Source organism: Falco punctatus (assembly GCF_963210335.1).
Source record: "Falco punctatus genome assembly, chromosome: 2".
NCBI classification, from domain to species: domain Eukaryota; kingdom Metazoa; phylum Chordata; class Aves; order Falconiformes; family Falconidae; genus Falco; species Falco punctatus.
The window spans coordinates 94,217,400-94,236,085 of NC_137581.1; the positions used below are offsets into that span (position 1 = coordinate 94,217,400).

The 18,686-nt window shown below is 44.9% G+C and overlaps 1 protein-coding gene across 2 annotated transcripts in view; it reads left to right on the forward strand.

The window, feature by feature from the left end:
* The first annotated feature begins 549 nt into the window (after positions 1 to 549).
* Positions 550 to 18,686, forward strand: part of GPM6B (glycoprotein M6B) — a 112,065-nt gene continuing 93,928 nt past the window's right edge. Inside the window, exon 1 of one of the 2 annotated variants that reach the window (XM_080375707.1) lies at positions 550 to 904. In XM_080375707.1, the coding sequence (XP_080231833.1) occupies positions 901 to 904 (4 nt within the window). In that variant the 5' untranslated portion in view covers positions 550 to 900. The remainder of the gene's footprint in view (positions 905 to 18,686) is intronic. The other variant, XM_080375711.1, reaches the window with a different exon arrangement.

Here is an 18,686-nt window from a genome sequence, read left to right on the forward strand (position 1 = left end):
TAGCCGGGAAGCCACCCATACATCCCCAGCCTACCCAGTCTGTTACTTAGGGTCCCGTTCACTGGTTTTCCCGAAAGGCAAGATGTACTTTTTACTGTGTTTAGAGAAGTGAAAAAGTCACTGCAAGCAGAGTCATGCAAGGTTGTGCGGCTGGAACATCGTCCAGGTGGCAGCTACCGCAGTGCTATACAATGCTGTAAAGTGGCATTCGTAGTTCAGAGGAGGCTGTGAGGAGAACCACACCGCAGAGCAGCAATGTAGATACTACTGAAACGACGTTGTGTTTGGGCGCACAGCGCCCTTGCCACTGCCACAGAGAAACGTTACAAAGCAGGCGCCTCTGGAGGGCGAGGGTGCCCTTGGCCGCGTTGCCCCGGGAGCACCTGAGGCGGAGAGGGGCAGGGGGCCTGCCCGGCCGGGCGCTTCCTCACGGAAGCCCGCTGAGGGCGAACGACAGGACACTGGGGGAGAACAGGGGCCCACGTGAAAAACCAAGCGCGGCTCTTAGGGACGCCGCGGCCCCGGGGCCCGGCCGGAGGCGGCAACCCCAGCCCCGCGGCGGGGTGGAGGCGGGCGAGGGCGGCGCGGCTGCCCGCCGCCGGGGGTGTCCCCGCCAGGCCGCGGGGCGGCGCTCCGGCACCCCTGCCCCGCGGCGGGCCGGGCCGGGCCGGGCAGGGCGGGCCGAGCCGGGCCGGGCGCCCCTCGGGCGGTGCAGGCAGGCGGGGCCGTCCCCGCCCCTCTCGTCGCGCCGCAGCCGCCGGAGGCGAGCGGAGCCCGCCAGTGCGCGAGCCGCCGCCGCCGCGCCTCCCACCCAGCCCAGCCCGGCGCGGCCCGGCGAGGCACGGCAGAGCCAGACCCTGCCCCGCGCCCCCCGCGCCGCCCGGGCGACGAGAGCCAGCCATGGGTAAGCCAGCCGGGCTGCGGGGGAAGCCCCCGCTCAAGAGGCAGCCGCGGCTGCGGGGAGGGTGGGAGCGGGGGCAGGTGCGGGGCAGCTCCGGGGGTCGCGGCGGCTCCGGCCCGGCCTGTTCCCGCGCGGCGGGGCGGGGGGCAGCAGCCTGTTGAGCCGCGGCCGCCCCTCCGCGCCCCTCGCCCCGCTCGGGCCGGGCCGCCGCCACAGAAACTCGGCGGGAGCGGGGGCGGGCGCGGGGGCTCCCGGCCGGCGGGGAGAGGGGCCCGGGCGACGGGACTCCGCTAGTTGCAGAGCGCTCCCTTTCTTTAAAAGTAATTTATTATTGATAATAGTACTGCAGAGTCGCGGAGCTGGAGCTGTAGTTTGTTGCATGCGGTTGTTCGCAGCCGGCCCGCAGCGTGTGTTCTGCCCGGGTCCCGCTGAAGCTGAGGAAGCGGTGCGGCCGGGGGGCTGTGCCGCACGCCGCGGGCAGGGGCGGCCCCACGGGCCGGGCCGAAGCGCCGCGGGGAGCGCGGGCGGCCCCGGGTCTCCCCCCGGGGCTTGGAGCCGCCGCCCGGCGCTGGGGGGTGACGGGCTTTCGCCCCGGCTTCCCCTCGGGGTAAGGCGGGGCGGAGGGTCCCGCTCGGTCCCTCGGCGCCGAACCCGCGTCCCCTGGGCTGTGGGGCCGTTTTGCCAGGGGGTGAAGTGTGGCTCGGGAGAGGAGGAGCAGCCCGGCGCGGGGGGAGAGGGGACGGCGTGCCTCTCCAAGCTGGGAAGTGTCGAGTGTGTCCGTGTGACGGGCACGATGCCTTTGGGTGCGAGCGCTGGGGAGTCCCGTGGGCTGCTGGGGGGACGTGGTGCCCTTCACTCTCTTGTAGCTTGGGGTCCGTGCGGTGGAGGGAATTGGGCGTCGATGGAACGTGGTGCCATCTGTCCCCTGGCTTACCGGGAGGGTGGCGGGTGGCGCTGGCGTGAGCGCGGGAGCGGGGCCTGGCTCGGGGAGGGTTGGCCGCGCACATGGGTCGCTCCGTACCCAACGCGCGCGGTCGGCGTTCGCATCCTTTTGGCGTGGGCCTTCAGCATGGGCTGCTTCCTGCGAGCTTTCCTTTCAGCCAGCATTAGATCCAAATTAATTAAGCAGTAATGAAAGTTGGGAGGCTTGGAAAAAAAAAATTAAAAGAAAAAATACAGCTGTATCTTTGGTCCAGTTTGCCAGTGGTGTATTATTGCTTAGAGGTTGCAGCTGCTAGAGCAGAGAGCTATCAGTGCGTGTCTGTTAATATGCACATGCTGATGCTGGCACTGTCTCTGGTTTTAATTAAGAAGAAAAAAAAATTAATTGCTCAGCCAAAGCTAAAGGAAGCTGACAGAATTCCCATGGTTGCTACTTTGTTAAATTAATTCGCATCACCTAATTCTGTAATTTCTAAATGCTTATTAACTGATTTGTTCCCTAGCTTAGTGAAGATCAGACTCCTGTAGTATTACAATATTTTTGCTAAGTTTTTGTTTCCAGCACCCCTCTCAATGCGTGTTAAGGTACTGATTCATGCTGTCGCTGCAGCTCTGAAGGCCGAAACAAATCAGCTGTATTATCAGCACCAAAAAGCTTATTTTTTTGCATGCATCTTCTGATAACTCACTTCTTAGACTATGCTTTCCCTACATGAACTTCTGATATTAAAAAAAACTGTGGAGTTGACAGCCTCTCCTGTGTCTATGTCTTAGTATCCTTCTCTTAACATACACTTTTCTGCCATGGTTTGATGTCAAATAAATGTTGGAATCGCGATGGAAGAGGGAAAGAGAGAAAGGAATGTTTCCAAGTGTCTTATTAAGAGAAGTGTATTCATTGGATTACAGCATCTTATTTGAGGGGGAAATAAAATTTGTTCAATAATGCATCTGAAATTGTTCTTCTTTGCTGCTAAGTCTGTGAAATTGATTTTTCTTCAGTAAATTAAACTGCTAGAGATTTGAAATCAGAAAGTTGTTTTAAATCTTTATGAATGATACATCTTGAAGAGAAGCAAATCTTTGTTATAGTCTTGGAGGTTATAGATCTGCAACAGTGTGTGAAATGTGTGTTTTATGTCCGTATGGAATGTCTTGTCCTGAATGTAACAGTTGGCAAAAGTGCTGTGGAGAGAAGCACACATTTCTTGAACGTTTTGCTCGTAGTGATGATAACAATGCAAAACTCCAAGGTCTGTCAACTTCTTTGCTGAGAAATGTTATTGTATCAAGCTGTGCCTGACTGGGTAATGTCAGTGTGGTCAGCCAGGAGAGGGGACTTCTAGCACAAATTTCAGATGAAATACTTCAAAAATACTTCAGAAAGAAGCCACAAAAAAAGGCTTTGTCAGCTGGGGATCCAGTCCATCATGAATACAATGTTCTGTTTATACCATTCTATAACTGCTGCCTTGCTGTTACGTAGGCTGAGGCTGATGAGACCATCTAACCAGGACTTGTTTGAAGCCCCAGTGCTCTGTCGAGCTTCCTGATCCAATGGCAAGGGTGTATTTGACTGGTTCTCATTAGGACCATTTGAGTTGTCCTTGCTCGCAGAAAAAACTTTTGTGTAGGATTGACTTGCTGAGGCTGATAATAACAATAATAATTATTATTTTATTTTCAAAGGTGCTGAGAGTTCGCCACAGCCATTGATGTTCATTGGGCTTTTGGCTCCCTCAGACCTTCTGAAAGTCGGGCGCATTGTGTTCAATGCCAGTTAGAGTTTGCATCAGCTGAAGGGTCATCAGTAAAAATCAGTGCAGTGCTTTGTGCATCTTGTGTGAGAAGACCCATGCGCTGGTGTCTCACATCGTGGCACACACTCTCCCAATTGTAATGTCTCGTCTAGGAGGTAGGGAGGGGGCTGTTATTTTGCAAAATAAACAAAACATACAAAAGGTTTTTGTTCCTAGAAGTTTTAAAGTATGCTACAGTGTCATTTCTTAGTAACTGTGTGTTTTCATAATTCCACACCTTTGCTTCTTTGTACTCCCCAAACTGTTGCTTTCAAATAAGAAAAGTGGTTGGAGCAGAGTGAGTGTATTATAGTTTGGTTGGTTGTTTTTTTTAAAAAAAAGAGATACTGTGGAGAACACACTGTGCAAACAAGGGGCAAAATGATGCCTGTCTTCATATGGGTTTGCGTCCCATCTCTCTGCAGTCGCTGTGCAGGAACTGCTGCCTTGCAGAGCCTGCAAACCCAGGAGTTCCCAGGGGCATCATGCTGTGCTACACCGGGGCCATCCCCTGTCCTTCGTGCCTTCTGCAGTATATACAGCTCCCCCAGCAGTACTTGCTTCTGCATCCCAGAACGAACCATCCCTTCCTTGTAGGTAGTAACCTCAGGAGTCCCACCTTATAGGCTTCTACCACCCATAGAAAAAGTCCTTGCTTTTATGTGAAACGTGTCCAAAGTAGGTTCAAATATTCCCTAAACCAGGCTTTCTTCTTATAAACAGCTGGGGGCAAATCTTGAAAGAGAATCAGTCCTTTTTCTTTCTATTCAGCTATACACTTTGTTCAGGCAGGAGGTGAAATCTTTTTTGTGCCACAGTAATAGTAAAATCTGATTAGTATTGGTCATTAAGGGTGGCTGGATTTCAGTAGCCAAGTGGTGTATTCCATATTCTGTCAAATCTTGCACCTCTTAAACATATTTAACCTCATTCCTATAAAAAAAGAAACTAATATTAAGTTTACCTTTTTTAAAACCTGCGAAATACAAAATTTTATACTGCTGCCCTTCCTCTATCTCCACAACACCTGCTTAGGCTATTAAAAAGTATTTAATCTTGTCTTTTCACTGTAATCCTTCTTGTCCAAGAAGGAGGCGGAGGAGAAAATATGTCATGCATTTCAGATATTTCCCAGTATCCTAAACGATTTGTGTTTTCATCATATTTACAGATTATCCCTCTTGCTCTATTTCAAAACATGTGGTTCAGTAATATAGGAAATCTGCTGTCCCATGTGTGAATTATGATATGTCTGATAGATCTTGAAATGTTACATTTCAGAAGAACATACTGGATTACAGATTACATCCCTGGGAGGGCTGAACTGTGGCAGTGCTTGATTATCTGTCTTTTCAGAGTGTTTCTAGAATTTCTTAAACCAATTTAAATCTGTGGGTCACTTTCAGTGTTTAAAGGACATCAATTATTTTTCTCAAGTCAGGTGTTGTTTTTTTCAAGTTTGCTTCCATGTGGTGGTGTTCCAGCAGTCATCATGTTGCAAGCGTCATTTTTGTATACAGTATTTTTTCTTTAGCCTTTGTTTTTCAAGATTAATGGTATCTAGTCATAGAATGGTTTTGGTTGGAAGGGACCTCTAAAGATCATCTAGTCCAGCCCCCCTGCCATGGGCAGGGACATTTTTTCACTTGCAGAAAGCCCCATCCAGCCTGACCTTGAACACTTCCAAGGACGGGGCATCCGCAACTTCTCTGAGCAATATTTACTAATATCTAATGTTAATGACATTAACATAACTCTAAAAAATAAGTCCAAAGTCCATTTCAGGATAAGGTTAAAAGAAATTGAAAATAAACCTAGTGAAGCCCACTTCTTAGTATCTTTTTTTTATTCCTTGTGCAGCAGCATCGTGTTATCCCTGAGTGGGTGCACATTCGTGTAAGTGAGGATTTTGTTTTCCCCGAGATACACAGCTGGTACAGCCTGATGCAGAATCACTGCGTGTATTGTACTTCCGCTGATGGTATTTGGATGTAAATGGTTTCCTATCTTTCTGGAAGTGTGAGAGCATTGTATTCAGTGAAATTTCACTGGGATAAAGCATTTGCTGAGGGAGGTGCTGTGGGTTGTTACATTGCCACGCTCCATATGATGGGTGTTCTTCCCACCAAAAATTCCTGGATTTTTCTTCTTATTGACGGTAGCCTGGCAGTGTGTGCCCTTCACCCCTCCTCAGACACACATGCACCTGGTTCCCTTGAATGTGTCCCCCGCACCTGCCGGAGCAGTACATCACCTTGCTTCTCTGTGCAGCTCCTCAGGCTGTCCCTGCTGGGGGGCTGACAGCTTGCGCTGAGCCGTGGGAGCAGCTTTCCCACAGGTCCACCTGCAAAAAATTTCGATCCTTTGTGGCACCACAGTGTTAACACTGCAGAGGATGTATGCATTTGCTTATAATGTTCTTTTAGCATAGGTGCTTTTTACCTTGGGGTGTGGAGGTCAAGGCTTGCTCCCCGTGGAGGTCATGGTATCTTGCCGTGGTGCTGGTCTAGTGGGGTGTGTGGTGGCATGTTTATGGGGGTCATTCTCCAGGGTTTGTTTCAGTGTGCTTGCGGCTGGATTGGTTTGAGCCGTCCAGGGAAATCAAAATCCCTTCTGTGCTTCTGGCTGGTTCCTTAAAATCCATTTGGATATGGGTGCCTCTGGGTTTGAATTGTGGTGAGCAAAGTAAGGAAAGACAGTTTAGTCTCCATGTGGGACATCAAAGATGATTGTATTTTAATACTTTAGTAATGGGTCTCAGCTGAGCCTGTGAGGCTCTGTACAGATGCAGAAACTTGCTAGGAGGCTTACCAGGTCAGTACCCACAGTGGGCAAAGGGTGAAACAGAGCCATGGTGACTCTTGTCCATCTTGTAAGGTGGCTTCTTCCAGGGCATATGCAATGTCACCTGTGGCCCGAAGGACACAAACTCAGCATGACAGTACCAGAGGAGCAATCCATGTCTCCTGACCCTATCTCAACTTTTCTTCTGCAGGCAGGTGTGAACTGCTGATAGCTCAGGTGCTGTGCCTGTCCAAATTCCCTGTGACCCCTCCGCTGTAAACACAGTGAACAGTGGAGGAGATTTCACCATTCGGTGCAAAAAATAGATAGCATTGCATGTACCACTTAGTCCTCAGCTGTTCGTTACTTTCTGTTACTGCTCTGTCTTGCTGCTTTGGCAGTCTCTCTCTCCATAATTATTTGTCTCTTGGGTTTTAGACTCAAAAGTTTGCATGTGGTGTTGTGGCTTGGAAAACATTTACAAGCAACACAAAGAACTATGAGTATTCAACATCTTTTGTTCTCCCTGGTTTTGGAGCTATTCAACTAGCAGCAATTTCAAAATGTGAATGGAGCTTATGTTTCATTAATAGAAAGATGTACCTGACAACAGGGCTATTGAGTGGTACAAACCTCAGTGTGTTGCTGTACATCAGTTTTGTGTGTGTTTGTTTTATGCTTTCAGAGTTAAGTGCATGTGACATTTGGAAATTTTAGGTTAAAGTTATATGTACCAAAAATGACTTTCAGGAATGAGTTTGTACTTAGTGTATGGTGGTGGGATTTTTTGGTTGGCTTTTTTTCTTTTTTTTCTTTGCCCTGGAGGGAAGAATGTTGAAAAGGACTGTGGTTCAAAGACAGCTGGGACCTGGGTCATGAAGATGACTGGACTTCTTGAAGTTATGAACTGACTGGGAGTATCCAACATAAGATGCAGCCTCCATAACTTTGTGGAGTTTTTAAACAGTTTATTAAGAGCACAGAGAAATCATGGCATATTGCAGCCTCAAACTCTGTCTTTGTATACATTCCTTCAATGCCAATGAAAATATAAGAATTGCCCTGGTCTAAACCATACATAAATCAGAGAGCACACTGAAGGCAAACAGGGCAAAGCTTGCTCTGTTAGTGGCTCTGGAGTAAGGAAGCAGCTGGCTTGCCTTCCAGGTGTGGTTTGTGGACTGGCAGGCAGAAAGGACACTGTGTTAACAATGCAGCAGGTTGGGAGATTCAAAAACCAGAGTAAATGATGGGAGTCCAGCCAGAGTAGGATTACATTCTGAGTAGTGCACTGATTTTCTTAATATTGGAAACACGCATTTGGACTTGGTGGTTTTGGCGAGCTGGAGCCGTGGAGCCTGCTGCTGCTGGCTAACTGAGGAGGAATCTGACTCCCTTGTGCTGCCAGCAAGGCACAGCTAACTGGGACTTTGATGTCTGATTTTTGCTTTACCATTTAGTCTTATGATTTTGTCAGCTTGCATGCTAGCAGATTCATTGAGGCTTTTCAGTTCTCATGTTAAGTGCACATCAGTGAAGCTGGTGGGTGAAGATGAGCATTGGTTGCCTGCAGTTTCCTGCTTGCACCATTTGTGACCCTGCTCAGGAAAGCAACTGCTGTTTTGTATTAATATCTCTTCAAGAGAGATTTCCCACTGATTATTATTTTTTTAATTTATTTAAAACTTTTGGGGTTTATATGTGTTTTGCTTTCTGACAGCACTCAAGTGTTTCATGACATAAGAGAGTACTTTCATAAACTTAAAACATCTTTTTAAAGCTTCTTAAGTTCTAGGTTATGGGAACCTCTGTTAGGATTAGCTGGAATGAAGTCCTGGGCACACACCGTGCTGACAAACACCCTGCAAGTCTGAATTAGCGCAGAGCTCTGGCTGGATCTTCAGTACATCTTCCTAACTTGTCTACTAAAGTAGTTTTCATTTTCTTCCTGGTTGTGTTTGTATCTTGTTTGTGGGGATCTTTTTGAAGGAATAACTTTTGGAAGGTTTTGAATGATTGCTGTTTGTGTGTAAACTTAGGCTTTTGTTTCCAGAACTGTGTTGAGATAAATGTTATGCACTTCCCCAAACAAAAGTTTAAAATGAGTTGTTGTATTTGTTAGGCACACAGCTGAAAGCAAGTTTGCCACATGCAACTTCCCTTGTGGGAAATTAAATGCTTTTCTTGAGCTGCTTAGGCATGTATTACAAAAAAAAAAAAGTCAAGAGGAAAGAGAAATGACTAGTGGGAGTATTTGCAGCTGAGAACTTTCAGCACAAGCACAGGGATGTGCTCCAGCACATCTGTCAAGAGCCCATGACTTGCAAGGTCTAACAAACAGTAACACTTCATGCAACATCTGCTTAGGTTCTGTGATGGGTGCTGGTACAGAAGCATTGAAATCTCTGAGATACATGTCATACCATGTCAGGGGAATTAACAGGATCTAGTGCATCACCTATTACTGCCTGCTTCTCAGCCATTGAAGTTATTGGGTATGAAAGCTGATAGCTATTTCATCGGGCCGGAGTTTTATGTAAGCAAATACAAGAAGTGCAATGCAGAGGGGGCTTTGCTATTGCTATGTGGGACTGATCTAGCCTGTGTTAGTAATTATTTTCCTCCTGCAGTGTATATGTTCACTTCATAGGTGTTTCTCCCATTCTCTACTGAAATTAAACGGCCAATTTTTCGTGCTTGTTAATTGTCTGATGAAAATCCCCCATTTCATATGATGTCTGGAACCTTAAAGAAATAATTACAGGGACTGAAAAGTAGCCAGTTAAGTAATTTCGTTTTTTATAGCCTGTAATTTTTAGTCCTTTCCTTTAAATTATTTTTAAACAGTTTGAAAATAGCTCAAGTTTGTGGAGAAAAATAGTTATGAGAAGCATATAATAGATGTTTAATCATTAACCTACATCTGAAATTCTTTGGGGGTTTTCATCTTATCTGCCACTAATATGCTTACAATACTGTGTTTGAGAAATTGTTGCGAACTACCATATATTAAATTCCTCTTATTCCTCAGTGGAAACCTCAGGGAGGCAGAAAAGAACCAGGAAGGAGTAAAAAACCTTCCTGAAAATGCTCATTTAAAGTAGCTGTGGCAGACTGAAGGTAAGTATTCGGCAAGTGGGTGGAACTGAAACAAAACACAAATGAGGCAGCAGTGTGAGTCAAGACTCAAATGATTTTAGCCTTACAAAGTCTGCAAATTTCATTAAAATGATTTTATTTTCCTGTAAAACTTTATTTCTGGATTTTCTTAGGTTTCCCATGGCTGTCGTCATAAAAACTGCTGAATGTTTTCCCCATTACAGTCAGCTCCCCATTGTGCCCCGGCATGGTATAGGCACTTTCCATCATCCTTGTGGAGAAGAAGTGCTGGACTCCATGATCGACCCTCATCCTTCCCTCCCTCTAGGCTGTTTTATACCAGGGTTTGTGGGCAGCGTGTTTATGTGGGGGTAGGTAGTTTCCTGTCCACCTTGTTCCTGTTGTCATTTGATCCTCCACTGAAGGCTTTCTCCCTCAAATGATGGTCAAGAGCAAGTGCCAGTTTTGCATATGCATGGTAGAGGAGCACGGCTGTGACACCATCCAGTGGTGCGCTGGGCATGTGCTGGTGTGTTTTCCATACATGATGTCTGTCTGTGATAGCTACTAACTTTTATCTGTTTCAGAGTACGTGATGTGCCCCTCCTAGAGATAGAAAACGGTGAGGACTTTGGAAGGAACAGCTTTAAAATAAACAGAAAGACAGGAGGCACTCTCTTAAAGCAAAATTAAGTGCTTTACTGGAGGGAAGTTGGAGGCTTGACTGTTTCCACAATAACAGAAGGGCACAGCACACGTGGAATATTAAATGTTGTTGTGGAGGCTAATGGGAAGGTCCCAGCTGCTGTTAAAACCTGATGTATAACTGTTAATTACTGCACACTGCATCTTTCTTCTGTTCTTGTAAGAACATGCAAAGAAAAAATCCAGGAAAACACCAGCATAGGTGCAGTCAGCACTAGCTACTTCTTCCCCTTGTTTAGTTGATGAAAATATTCTGTTTTCATGCTTGATCAGTTGATATTAGATGGCGTTGCTATTTTGTGCATGTAGAGGCGCTTGCCAAATTGGTTAGTATGCTGGCTGTAGGATGGAAGTCTTACTTTCTGAAGCTTACGTACTGTCTTAGAACGAATTCTGTTCAGATGGGTTAGAGAAGCAAGAATATTTCTTGTTTGCAATGTGTTTGTTAGAATTTAACTGAGGGATAAGAATGGAAACAATACCGGAGTTTTTGTTAAAAACCAAAACCAAAAAAAAAACCACACAAAAGAAACTCTATCAGCTACTGGGTCAGGTGGTATCTCTGTTCATTAGTTATTCTTCTGGCATGCTAAATTGGTCTCTGCAGGACTCCTGAGGAGAGTCTTACATGGACTTCATAAGAAGATGCAGAAGGGGAGAAGTAGCTACGTAGCCAAAACAGGAGTTCCCAAAGCATTTCTTCCTCTTTCTCATAGTATAAGGTAGGTTTATGGATTCAAAAAATGCCATGCTTTCGTAGGTTCCCTGTACAGTTCTCTACTGTAATTCTTCTTAAAATACTTCATCCTTTACCCTCTGGTTTTTAGGGAAGAGCATGGTAAGATTAGTAGGAGGGAAGCATGCCTTTTTCCTTCCATGCGTAATTGCGAGCGTGACTGCTGTGCCCACTTCCCACATGGTCACTAGTCTGTCTTCTTTCGCATGTGTGAAACGTTCCTTATGTTAGCTCCTGTACCTTGTAAATAAAGTGTTTTCTATTGCCTTACTCAGAAAATATGTCAAGCTTTTCATTGCATATGTTTCATTGCTCCAACACTTGTGCTTTGCATTTGCATCTGGTTATTAGATATCTAGAGAGAGATATTTTGTCTCCTTTCTTCTCCTCTCACAGAAGATAAATCATAGAATCATAAAATGGTTTGGGTTGACGGGACCTTAAAGATCATCTAGTTACAACTCCCCTGCCATGGGACACCTTCTGCTAGACCAGGTTGCTCAAAACCTCATCCAGCCTGGCCTAGAACACTTCCAGGGAGGGAGCATCTGTGACTTCTCTGGGCAACCTGTTCCAGTGTCTTGCCACATTCACAGTAACAAATTTCCTCCTAATACCTAATCTAAATCTAACATCTTTCAGTTTAAAACAATTTAAAAAAAAATAAATTACCCCTTGTCCTATTGCTACGCTCCCTGATAAGAAGTCCCTCCCCATCTCTTCTGCAAGCCTCTTCTTCCTGACTGGAAGGCTGCTAGAAGGTCTTCCCAGAGCCTTCTCTTCTCCAGGCTGAACAAGCCCAGCTTTCTCAATCTGTCTTCGTAGGAGAGGTGTTCCAGCCCCCTGATCATCTTTGTTACTGTCCTCTGGACCCACTCTAGCAGGTCCATGTCTTGTACTGAGGACTGCGGAGCTGGATGCAGTAGTTTACGTGGGATCTCACCAGAGCGGAATAGGTGGGCAGAATAGCCTCCCTCAACCTGCTGGTTATGCTTCTTTTGATGCAGCCCAGGATATGGTTAGCTTTCTGGGCTGCAAGCACACGTTGCTGGGTCATACTTGGATTTTCATCCACCAGCACCTCCAAGTCCTTCTCTAGAGGGCTGCTTTAAATTCACTCATTGCTCGCCCTGTATTTGTGCTAATAACTGCCCGATCCAGGTGCAGGGCCTTACACTTGGCCGTGTTGAATTTACTATTAAAATTGCAAGTAAATAATTTTCTTGTGTCAGGCTAAATCACCAACATCACAGCAGTATCCCAAAACTGATGTGATCCTGGGCTGCTATGCGTGGTCCCAGAGGCATTCAGGCTTTTGCTCTTGGGTACTGGGATGACTTCCATAGTGATGAGCAGGAGCCTTCACTCTTTGGGGGCAGACATGGCTGGAGCTGTGATGCTCAGGGCTGTCAGGCTTGGCAGCTGCTGCATGCCCCACTTTGACCTGAAGAGGACAGCAGGGAAGAGCACCCTGGTGCCAGCCTGCATCCCAGGCCTCCCGCAGCACTCAGGATGTACTGTACCAGTGCTTCCTGCTAGAAGATACTGGCAGTTAATTTAAAATCCTTCCCCTAGGTCATCATGGCTTTTAAGGAGCTTTTGCACTTATTATCTCAGAAACCGCCTTTCTTCCTTGAGCGTGACCTGCCAAGACAGCTGTGTTTCTCTTAAGCACTGAAATTAATGGTAAAAAACATGAAACTTGAGTGGCGGAGAGCAGGATTACAGCTGCCCCTAGCTGTGTACCCACTGCCAGTGGCCCTTGTGTGGGAGACCAGCGTGATCAGGGGCTTTTGTGGCTGCAGGATGAAGTATAAAGCACAGCTTGGGCAGCTGTGATGCTTTCCGAAAGGGGTTTTGAGGATGGTGCTTGTATGGCCTTGTCGGGCTTAGTGTGAAACAAGGCAAGCTTTCTTTTTTTCCCTAGTGTCTGGTTTTTGTTTGTTTTTTTGTTGTGGAATGCAACGGGAAAGACTTTTTTTCAGATGTAACAGTAACATTGCATGAAAGGCTCTTCCTTGTGTTTGTGTATGCTGCTGACATACGCTTCATTTATGATAAGCCCTGTGGACTATGTCGCTTTGCATCTGAATGCCCCTGTATGCAATAGGGCAAAAGTTGCTCAGTGTGAACGTCTGGCAGTGTTCTGTCTGGGCTGTGTAGCCTCTTTCCTATCGAGGTTCATATAGTAACCTAAACTTCCCCCTGTTTACATGACCTTAAATTGGCTATTAACTCACTCTCTCTTGCACTAGCATATAGACTTCTTCATTTCCAGCTTTGCTTGGGAGCTTTGTCTCCTGATGTCTCTTTTCCTGAAGCTGTGTGTGGGCTTACCTGTAGCATGCACAACAGAAGTTTGCACAACAAAATACCTTCCCAGATGTTAGCCCTGGCAGCTGTACCCCTGCGGAGGTACATGGAAGAGGGAAGGCAGCGGTGCCAGCAAGCTTCACCACCACCTTCGTTTCCCTAGTAGCTGTGGTGACCCTGGATGTGAGACCAGGAATGTATGCACTGGAGATGATTTAAGGAAATGTGCAGCGCCACATACTAATTAATTCCGGTCATGATAGTCATAGGATAAGCACGGCAGCTTCCTGCCTCCCAAGTGGTTGCTGCGGTTCTGGTGTGAACCTCTTTGGCTTATGCCAAGAAAACACCTGCGTTGTAACTAATGTGAACCTAAACTGCTTTAGAGGAGCCTGATTTGAATTAGGGAAGGATTATTAACTCCAGTAGTAGTTGGCTTTGCTAAATCTTTCCCTTCCATGCTGTTCATTCCCCTGCCATTCCCATGAGCTCAGTAATGTCTGCTGGAGTAGTATCTGTTTAGATGAGATCCCTCATCTCTGTAGAGAAAATAAGGGCTTGGCTAACATGCACCACAGGCATTGGTGGGACTCTGTCAGGGATGCAGTGCCCACTGCAGAGCTTGCCGATGGCTGACAGGGTCTTGCATTAGTGCATCTCCAGAAAGCCGGGACTATGTGAGCACAGAATGGGAGGTGAAAAGGTAACTATTGTGTGCATAACTGTACTGAATGCTCTTCCCATCATGAGCATGTGAAATAGTTACAAAATCGGACTGCTTGGGGTTACAGTATTAAATCCAAGTCCTTTGGGCTTTAAAGACATTGCCTTTTGCGTGCTTGTGTGAGAAATTCAGGAAAAAGCGAGAGTGCAACAGAGTTTTAATCTCAAACCATGGAAGCTCTGTAAGTTTGAGGGCTTGGAGTTCCTTGCTTATGGTATTCTTTTACATGAGCTAGATGATGTGCCTATTTTTTCTTTATGTGTAGATGACGCCATTTAAGAGTTCATCTTCGCGCTGTCTTTGTGGGGATGGTGAACTGTGAACATGGGTTTTTATCAAAAAAATGCAGTAAAGCTTTTTGAAAAGAAGCATTTTGCATTAGGTTGTTTTGTCATCACAACTACAGAACACTAGTTTCAAAGTCTCTTATGTTACAGCTGTGCTACTTGTTTTCCAAGGCATTTTTCAGACAGGATCCACTGGGAGCTGCTAAAATGGTTTCCCAAATTCTTCTCCAGTATAGTGCCTGGATACCCTGATGCCTCTGCTTTGTTCGTGCTGTGCTGCACAGTGGTGTGGTAAGGCCTTCGATGTCTTTGACTTCTGGTGATGGGGTGAATATTCTTCTTTTTTCACCATTGTTTGTTTTTACAGTGTATGAAAAGTTGATGTTGGCAGAAGAACAAAAAACAGTAGGATTTTATTTTTTTTTTTAATCCAGACAAGCAGTATACTTACGCTAGAAAGGCCTTTCTCTCATAAGAAATTTAATTGTCTTTTGTGGAAAAAATGTTTGAAATGTACATTGTGGTATGCTGCTTTTTTTTTTTTTTTCCCCCTCACCTCTGGAAGAATTCTCTCTACCATGAAATGAAACCAGTCCTCAGTTTGGAGACTTCTATTGGGCATCCCCTCAGCTTGGGAATGATTGGAAAGAAAAGCAAATGGATGAGTTGTACAGGGAGGCTGTGTTTTGGGCTGTGCTGATTTTCCCTGTTTCTTTCTCTGAAGTTCTAACTTATTTTTGGAAAGCCCGAGAAATTAGAGATTGCTAAACATATTTTTCTTTGGTCCTATAAAGTGATTAAGCATTCACAATCTCTAAATGTGACAGTCCCTTCTTTTTTAGGAATCACATGTTTGCAAGATACCATTAACCTCCACTACCTGTAAGACGTCTCATGCTCTTTAGAGAAGATCACTCTGATGTCATCTTACTTTTTGTGCAGGAGGTGGATCAGTGTCCTTTGGAGAGCTGCAGGCCTCTAGTTCTTAAGCACCACAAAATCTTTGCTCTTGGTTCCTGCTCCTATCCAGCCATGTCTGTTGTAGTCCTTGAATGTCAAAAAATTCCGAAGACCTGAAGTTATTTTGGAGGCTTTTGTTTACTGTTTGGTTTCTGAGCACTTAGTGGCTGGTACTTATTTCCAATTTTCCCTCTTCTATGGTGATGAACAGAAGTCTACCTTTTGGGCATTTGTTGGTTTGATTGTTTTGTTTTGTTTTCCGTAACAAAAGATGCAGTTTTTCATGCATGCTTTAGAATCGGGACTTTAGGCACCAGATTGAGATAAACTTGGTGATGGTATGGCAAGAGGCTGTTAAAAGTATAGCTAGCATGTATTTGTTCCTGCATGACACTGGTACCTTTGCTCTTACTTCAGGAAAAAAAAAGGCTAAATACGTTGCGCGCTACCTGTCTCTGCTTTTTACGCTCTTCTCTTTTGTATAGGGTTTACTGTTGCAGGTCTATGGGAAAGCACAAACCCTAGGCAACCCCTGAGCCTACAAGACATATGAAAACCCTATATTTTAAGGAAGTATATTTGAAAGAAAACTACAAACAAAACGGATTTTTTTTTTTGGTAGGTGATACCTATCTAGATATACTTAGAGTGCCTGAAGGAAAAGTATTGTCCCATACTATAGGGATGGTACATTTTAAATCCTAAAAATACTCTGTGCTTTTTTCCCCATCTTTCCCCTGTAGTGAAACAGAATCTTGCTATAAATTTGTTGTCCACATTTGAGTAATGTAAGTCTATCTGATACTTTGTGCATTCCATTTGGTTACTAAAGAGGCTCCATCAGTTGTTATATCTATTTTAACAAATATTTGATTTAAAAGCAATAAACTTGAGGGTGGAGGAATGGGGATTTTCACAGTAATGTTAAGGAAATATTGCAAAACTGACGTAAGTGTCATATTTTTTTACTCTGCAAGCTGTGTATTTTCAGGCAAACTTTGTCATAACTGAGCAGTTAGGAAGCAGTGGTTAGTGGGTCAGACAGGCCCAGAGGGCTAAACTGGGTTTTGTTCAGCCAAATGTTAGTGCTTTTTAATCAGCACTGAATTCTGTGTGCAACACTCTCTTCCTTCCCCAAAGCCATAACAAAATAAAAATGGGTATTCAATTGGGTCATGCACAACATCTGTCCTTTACTAAAACAGTCAGGGAGTTACCACAGTGAGGGAAGAGAAGCTGCCTGTAGCTACTGTTAGAGCATCTTTTTGCCACCATGGCTTTGGTGTTCTGGTGCAAGCAGCTGTTGATGTAGGTAACGCACACAGTCCTCAAACTCCTTTCAGAAGGAAAATGAGAATTTCCTTTAATGTTCTATGCAGTATTTTTGTGACAAAGTAAAAATTCCAATAAATCTGTGTCCTGAAAATTGGAAGTGCAGTTAATTTACAGTGCTGTGAAATAATTGCGTAGATTTCTATTCACCCTGTACAGCTTCCATAGGTGTTAGGCTACTTCACATCAAGGATTTTTTTTTCAGATCTTGCTGCTGCCACCTCTTCAGTCTCTAGTAAATGTCATTAATATGATGGTAGAAATGCCAGAGGCTTTGGATTCTCTTGATTAAGTGGCTTATATATTCGCTACCATAGACCATGTGTTAATTGGGCTATCCTGGTAAGTTTCGATTTGCCTTCATATTGGCCTTTTTTGATAAAAGGCTCCATGTAGGCCAATTTCATTTCAGAGAAGTCCATTGCAGTAAAAGTGTTTCAGTGGACGTAAAATGGAAATGTCTGATTTGAAGATACTAGGTGCAGCTGAACTTCTTCCAATTAATAGGAGTATTTTAAGTTCTTCATCCAAAGCAGGCTGAGTCAGTGCTGTATTTAAAGCTAAAAATTAACCGTGGTTTGCTGGATACTTCTTGGTAGATGCTGTACAGGAACTTAAGAGCAAAATCTGGTGATTTTCTTTTTTAAAGTTCTGAAGAATTCACTATCTTCCGTGAGAAGAAATAGGAGCTTCTAGAGCCTGGTGATATGTTGCCTTAATGTTGCAAGGAACAGAAGAGTTAACTTGGTTTTGCCTTATTTTGGGTGAGGAGCTTAAAAAATAAAAGCATTAATTATTTTTAGAGGGTAGTTTTCTTCAAAATATTACTTCAGTGGATGACTTTTCGCCTGAAACTTCCAAATACAAGCAGTTTTAAAAGTAATGAGGATTGCTGTAAAGTAGGTAACTCATCTCTGGCAACCTAGGACTAGTTGTCTTCTCCTAATGCTCAATGTTGGCCTCTCCTTCCCCCATTATCTGGCAAGCTGCAGAGAGGCAGTGGGTGCGAATAGGAAGTGCCTAATGGGAAGAAAAAAAAGAAAAAAAAAAAAGGCTAAAATGTGAAACCAAATGCACAGTTATTTAAATAACTAAGTCTCAGAGGGAGACTATGTCTCAGGGTACAATCTCTTAGTGGTGCATGCTTGTTAATACACAAAATTTTGTCCCAGTTCAGAAACACACTAATATATGTGCCTGTCCCTAGACACACCAACAAGCAGCCTTGTGAGCTCAAGAGGCGATACTTGGTGTACTTGGCTGTAGAATATAGAAACAGTCTGCTAGATCAGGATCTGCACGTGCATGCTTGTGTTAAAAAGACACGCAGGGAAATACGCGTGTAGAGCAGGTAGAATTTAGCTGACTTGAGACATTGCGGTAGTGTTTTATTACAATTTATATTGCAAATGTTTGTTTGCTTTAACAGACAAGGAAAGTCATATTTTCTATTACTTAGAAGTAGGAAAAAAATGGAGTGCTTCATGTAGTATGACTTGGAATAATTTTGGTTTGGCTGGCACATTGCATTGAAGACCAAATGAAATACTTACCTGAAAGATGAAGCTAAGGAATTACAGAAATACACATTGCTATTTGATAATCCAGGAAACTACTTTTGATTATAGTAAGATCTACAAAACATGTTTCATGCTGTTGTGGTTTAACCCCAGCCAGCGTCTAAGTACCACGCAGCTGTGCACTCACGCCCCCACAATGGGATGGGGAAGAGGAATCGGAAGGCTAAAAGTGAGAAAACTTGTGGGTTGAGATAAAGACAGTTTAACAGGTAAAGCAAAAACTGTGTGTGGAAGCAAAACAAAATAAGGAATTCATTCACCACTACCCATCAGCAGGCAGGTGTTCAGCCATCCCCAGGAAAACTGGGCTCCATGATGTGTAATGGTGACTTAGGAAGACAAATGCCGTAACTCTGAACATACCCCCTTCCTCCTCCTTCCCCCAGTTTTATAGGTTGTACATGACATCACGTGGCATGGAATATCCTTTTGGTCAGTCAGGGTCAGCTGTCTGGGCTGTGTCTCCTCCCAGCTTCTTGCACACCCGCAACTTGCTCACTGGTGCGGCGGGGTGAGGAACAGAA